The sequence below is a fragment of the Daphnia carinata genome, chromosome 8 (assembly GCF_022539665.2).
Source record: "Daphnia carinata strain CSIRO-1 chromosome 8, CSIRO_AGI_Dcar_HiC_V3, whole genome shotgun sequence".
Classification (NCBI taxonomy): Eukaryota; Metazoa; Arthropoda; class Branchiopoda; order Diplostraca; family Daphniidae; genus Daphnia; species Daphnia carinata.
The window spans coordinates 1,833,084-1,839,796 of NC_081338.1; the positions used below are offsets into that span (position 1 = coordinate 1,833,084).

General features: G+C 45.9%; 1 protein-coding gene across 1 annotated transcript; it reads left to right on the top strand.

The window, feature by feature from the left end:
* The first annotated feature begins 1,037 nt into the window (after positions 1 to 1,037).
* Positions 1,038 to 6,277, top strand: LOC130704107 (uncharacterized). The gene is made up of 3 exons (XM_057525589.1): positions 1,038 to 1,262; positions 1,323 to 6,183; positions 6,249 to 6,277. The coding sequence occupies exons 1-3, from the start codon at positions 1,038 to 1,040 to the stop codon at positions 6,275 to 6,277; spliced, it is 5,115 nt and encodes a 1,704-aa protein (XP_057381572.1).
* Positions 6,278 to 6,713: the final 436 nt, after the last annotated feature.

Genomic DNA, 6,713 nt, shown 5'->3' on the forward strand with positions numbered 1-6,713 from the left:
TTTTTTCTTTCTTCCTTTAGAAAACTAGCGCCATCTAGCGCTCAAAATTACAAACCTTAACTCTCTAATTTTTCAAAAAAAAAAACTTATTTCTTTACAGAACTGCAAGCTTACGCCATCTGGCGGTCGTAAGCAAAGTAAAAATCCAAAAAATTCAAAAAATTTCAAAGTTCTTTTCCTTTTTCTTAAAAACTGAACGCTCGAGCCATCTAGCGGTCAAATTAAGAAATTTCTCCCCAGAAATTCAAAAATTCAAAATTCTTTTTCCTTTTTTCTCAAAAACTGAAGGCCTGCTCCATCTAGCGGTCAAATTAAGAGACTTTTCTGTTGCTTTCAATTTTCTTGATTTTCGTTCAAAAACTGGAGGCCCGCTCCGTCTAGCGGTCAGAAAAACAGACTTCTCTATTATTTTCATTTTTTTCGATTTTTGTTCAGAAACTGAACACAAACACCATCTGGCGGTCAAAAACCAAAGGATGGTAAAACTTTTTCTATTTTTTCTCATTTCTTCTAAACTGAAAGCTTATGCAGCCTAACGGCCAAATAAGCAACCTTATTTTCCAACTCATCGGAAAATAGTCCTTTCCCACTCCTACCCATTGAGCATCGTGCTAGCAACTTATCAAATCTTGACATTTTTATTTTTTTTACTGACAACAAAGTCGGTTTTTTCGCTCGAAGTTACCGAAAGCTAACTAAGGGCAACAAATTTAAGCTTCCACTTTTCAAAAGATTGTGTTACATAGCAAGGAGGAGAAACCTCAACCAGTGGAGTTCAAAAAATACGCCCACTGATTGGAGCACTGCGTCAGCGCTGCTCCCTTTCCATTTCACGCACAATTTAGTGGGAGCACTAAAAGTAAAACTTTTTTTCCAAGTTTTCCTTTTTTCTTTTTTTCTCACGCCTTCAAGGGAAATCCAGGAGTGAACCCCGCTGAGTATTGCAAAGAATCAACTTTCCAATTCCAGCAAAACAAAAAATGTCACGATCAGTTGCAGCAACACGAGCGGGCCTGAAAGGCCACCTTACGAGGACAATGGAGAAGATCAAGGGATACAAGGATCTCACGATGACGGCGGAACTGGATAACGATATTGCCACGGATACAGAACTCCTGAAGCAACGTTACCAGAAATTTATTAAAGCAAGTGACCAAGTACGCTGGGCCTTGCAGAATACGAACGCTACCGAGGAGCAAATCGAGCAAGATTACTCCACAGTAGCTGAAGTAGAAGAAGAAATGAGCAGCATACTCGCCTTCGTTAAAAACAAACGAGACGAGTACAAAAGACAACAAGACCTGGAATTTCAAGAGCTGCAGAGAAAAGAACAGCGCCAAATCGAGGAGGACAGAAACCGATTGCTTCAAGACCTGCTTACTCAACAGCAGCAGCTCTTCGCAACCCAAATCCTCCAACAACAGCAAGCCCACGCCTTACAAATTCAACAACTCATGGCGCAAAACCAGGCACCAGTTCAAGTAGCAGCAGCAGCAGCTCCAATTCAACAAGCAACACGTCTTCCCCAAAGACAAATCAAGCATTTTAAAGGAGATATTCTTGAGTGGACATCATTCTGGGAGAGCTTTAATGCCTCCATTCACTCGTCTACAATGTCGGATGTCCAAAAATTCGACTACTTAAAAGAATATCTAAAAGGGGAAGCGTACTTGTGCGTTGAAAATCTGGAACTCACCGCAGCAAACTACAACATTGCCATAGCAGAGCTAAAAAGAGTCTACGCTAAACCAAAGGCTCTTATTCAAACTCATTTATGCAAGTTTGACAACCTAGCTCCTGTCAAGACAATGGCAGACGTATCGGCGCTGAGAAAATTGCAGCTCACAGTCCAGTCTCATATTAATGCCTTGGAAACCCTCGGGGTTCGAAAAGAATCATTTGGAGGACTCCTTGGCACAAAACTAATGAAATTGCTTCCTGCAGAATTGCAGAAAGAGTGGTCGAGCTCTGAAGAAAACGACATCACAGACATCGCATCCCTACTGAATTTCATCAGGGATGAAGTTGACGCAGCGGAGAGGTACAGCCGATGGAAATCGGAAACCACAAAAACGCCACAACAGTCAACATCGCCAAGTCCAGCGAAACCAATACACGCTGCCACAGCATCACAGCTGGCGATTGGAGCCAGATCACAACCAGCTCCACACACCAGCAAAAACTCCAGACAATTTGTGCCACCGTCAAACACACCTTTTAGGAGACAGGACAATTTTATCATGCGAGAATGCACAAGACCATGCATTTTCTGCGGGGAAGTTCACTACCCCACGGTTTGTCCAGTGAACCTAAAAGAAAAAAAGGCCATCATCGCTAAGCTGAAAAGGTGCGTCAGATGCTTCAGTGCAAACCACGAAACTCTGAACTGCACCACAAACTACACTTGCAAACATTGCCAAGCCATTCATCACACGGCTCTCTGCGACAAAAAGCAGACACGTTTTGCGCACCAAACTGTTAATGGCAACAGCGCCATCACAAATGTTACGGCGTCTGCTGCAAGCGCAAACACCCCAGGCAATCTCGTGGTGAAGACAGCTACAGTAAATGTAGTAGGCCCAAATGGCAAACAAACAAGAGCCATTTTATTTATAGACGACGGCAGCCATAGATCTTGGGTCACAAGATCTATATCAAAATTGTTGGATCTTAAAGTGGTAGCAGTGGAAAACATCGGTACCAGAGTTTTCAAGCAACGAAAACCAAATCCAGTGGAGAAGACCAATTCAGTCGAGCTGACATTTAGGGGCACTTGGCATGGTGCCCCACTCGTCAAAATTACAGCACTAGAAACGGACTACATTGGAGACACTGGTCCATATGCCCACACAACATTCGCACAAAAATTGTGGCTGGACAACGAAAGAATGGCTGACGACAGGTTCGAGACAAACAGCCAGGAAAAAGATGTCGGGATTTTAATAGGAGTCGACCAGATGTTTGAAATCATCCCTAACGAAGCAGCTATCCAAAGCCCGTGTGGCCTAAGGGCCTACAACACAAAGCTTGGGCGGATGATAGTTGGACCTTCTAAAGAAAAAAATTCGAAAAAAGGCAAAGCATTGATCCAGCAAATGCTGCAATGCAGTAGTTTCTCAGCCCAATCAGTAGCTTCATATGCAGCCGGCTGCCTTAATTCAAACTACACTTTTACAACTCTTCCAGAAGAAAAGGAGAAAACGCCGGATGTAAAGGAGAAAAAGGAATCTTCATCTCCCCACCCGACCTCTATAGAAGAAATTTCCATAGAGAACTCCATTATTAAAAAAGAAAAAAAGAAGATTGTAAAAGAAGAATTAAAGCGGCAGACGGACTTTGACCTATCCTTGTTTTGGAAGCTAGAACACTTTGCCATTTTAGACGATTGTGATGCAGTGGAGCCAGACGATCCTCTAGGCTCCTTTGGAGACAAAATCACCCGTCAAGAAGATGGGCGATACTGCACCCCAATCCCATGGAAAACGGATAAGTGGAGGTTGGAGAAAAATTTCCTGATGGCTAAAGGAAGACTGGAGAGTCTTTTAAACAGACTCAAGAAAACGCCAGCGCTTCTATCGGCTTACCACCAGGAGATCGAGCAACTCAGAGTCCAAAACTTCGTAGAAAAGGCAGACCTAAACTACGATGGACTCCACACTTATCTGCCACATCATCCTGTCATCCGACAGGATAAAACTACAACAAAAATCCGACCGGTCTTTGATGGAGCGGCTAAGTCCAAATTTGGACCAAGCCTCAACGACGTCCTAGAAACCGGTCCAAACCTGAATCCTGACCTGCTAGCCGTTCTAATGCGATTCCGATTAAATCGGATCGCATGGATAGCAGATATTGAAAAAGCTTTTTTAAACATCGCCCTGCATCCTGAAGACTCAGAAGCAGTACGATTCCTGTGGGTAACGGAACCAGAAACATCTGGCTCCCCTTTAGTTGCTTACAAATGGAAGCGAGTTCCATTTGGACTCAGTTCCAGCCCATTCTTGCTTAGAGTTACCCTCAACAAGCATTTGGATGGAATGGAGCCACTGTACTCCACTACAGTAAAACAGCTAAAAGAACAAATTTACGTCGACGACTACCTAGGTGGCGCCGACAGCATTCCCACAGCCAAAAACAGGATTCAGGAAACAAAGGCCATCTTCCAGGAGGCTAAACTCAACATGCGAAGCTGGGTGACAAACGACAAAACACTTCGCAAATTTCTCAGTGAGAAGGGGCTTATCAACCCCATTGTCAAAATCTTCACTCAGAAACTGGAAGAGGGCCAACCAAAGGTCCTAGGCATTCGGTGGGACACCGAATCCGACACATTCCAATTCGACCCCGCGCCCATCATTGAAGCCGCAACAGAATTGGGGGACCTTGTCACCAAAAGAAATATCCTACGGATATCGGCAAGAGTGTTTGATCCCATTGGGTTCTTAGCACCCACTACACTCCTGCTAAAAATCATCTACCAGAAGCTTTGGGAAGCAGAAATTGACTGGGACGTCGAAGCGCCGCCGGAAATTGCACAAACATGGATAACTGCTATGACTGGGTTGAACGAGTTCGCCAAATTGAAAATCCCCCGCTGGATAGGCCACTCGAAAAGGGTCATACAATCAGCAGAAATTCACGTCTTCGGGGATGCTTCTGAGGCGGCGTATGGAGCCGTTGCTTACGCAAGGCTCCAAACAAAAAACAACGAAACCAGCATTCACTTTCTAGCCAGTAAAACGAAAGTGGCACCTCTCCCAAAGAAAAAAGTTACCCTACCTCGACTGGAGTTATTAGGCTCGCTTCTAGCCGCAAGGCTAGGAGAAAAACTGAAAAATTTTCTTCACACAGAGTCATGGCGAACCATATTTTGGACAGACTCTTTGGTAGCACTTGGGTGGATCAGAGGAGATCCTAACAGATGGAAACCATTTGTTAGGAACCAAGTGGAAGCTATCAGAAAGCTGTCTGGAGTGAGTTGGTGGCGGCACTGCCCGGGCATACACAATCCTGCGGATCTTGCCTCGCGGGGAGCGCCAGCGTCAGCGCTGGTACACTCCGAGCTATGGTGGAATGGTCCACCATGGCTTAAAGAAGAAACAGAATGGCCGGATTCAACACCCGATGCAGGAGAAACAAGCATCCACGAAAAGATCGAAGCGGAAGCCAAAGGAAAAACCGTCATCATGTCGGTGGCTACCGTGGAACCAGCTACCCCAATGGAATGGCAGCTGGAACGAATTCCATCATGGAATCGACTACTTCGACGAACCGCCTGGATGCTTAGGTTCCTCCACAAGAATCGCCCCATCAACAGAACGCAAATCAGAACTCCAATCAAGATAGGAGACGAAAAGGAAATACTGGTAGACCATCTGACAGTAGAGGAACTGACGAAGGCGGAGCTACTGATCTACAGGCAGCTCCAAAAAGAAGCATTTCCAAAGACGTTCCAAGACCTACAAGAGGGAAGGCAACCACACCACAAGGAGAAAATTGCCAAACTCCGACCCGTGTGGGATGAAAGAGACAAGCTGATCAGAGTGACCGGAAGGGTCGAATTGGCACTAAGAGACAGGGACATTGAACCTGCCATACTGCTGCCCACTCACCACCCAGTCGTCAAATTGCTCATCGCAGATAGGCACGTCTCACTTAAACACGCCGGAGTGAAAACTACCCTCTCCGATTTACGGGAACGTTTTTGGATTATCAAAGGGCGTCAGCAGACCAAATCTGTTTGGCATGCCTGCGTCAAGTGCCAACGGCTAACTTCACCACCATTTACTGAAGTAGCTGCACCTCTACCACTGAATCGCTTGAAACAAGCGAAAGCCTTCGAAATCACGGGTGTGGATTTCGCAGGGCCATTGTATTACAAACACCCAATATCACGTAAGAAACGCAAGCAAGCGGAACTTACGACCTCCGTGGATCCCCCACAAACGGATGATCCAAGTGTGGAGACTCCAGCCGAGCCTCCAGCCATGGAACAAACGGAGGAAAAAGAAAACCTCCAACCGGACGACTCAGGCAAGAAGAAAAAGGGTACAATCAAGCAACCCAAAAGTTATGCCTGCTTATTCACCTGTGCGGTGACTAGGGCCGTCCACCTGGAGTTGACTAAAACCATGTCAGCACGTGACTTTCTCCTAGCCTTCAGAAGATTTTCAGCTAGGAGAGGTAACGTGTCTGTCATGTATTCGGATAACGCACAAACATTTAGGTGCGTTTCCAAACACTTAAAGGTCTTGAGATCCGATCCAGCGATCCATGACCTTTAGCCATGCGAAAAACCGAGTGGATCTTCTCCGCCAGCCTAGCCCCATGGTGGGGAGGCTTCTGGGAACGCATGGTTAGGACAATGAAAGACCTACTACGGCGTTCCAATGGCCGTGCGTGTCTAGAATACGACGAGTTGGAAGTCAGTTTGATCGAGACAGAAAGCGTAGTGAACGCAAGGCCACTCACCTACGTGGCAGAGGGGAGTGATGATCCACTTCCCATCACTCCGAACCAATTTCTGAACAACAGACGATCTAATTGCACTCCGCCGGAGCCAGCAATTAACCTACTGACTCCCGACCCAACCAACGCACGACTCATCGAAATGGACCACCTACGCAGAGACTATGTCAAGGACACTTGCGAGCGATTCGTCAATGACTACTTGCTCCAAGTAGACAATTTTCACTGCAAGGGAGGACCTGGAC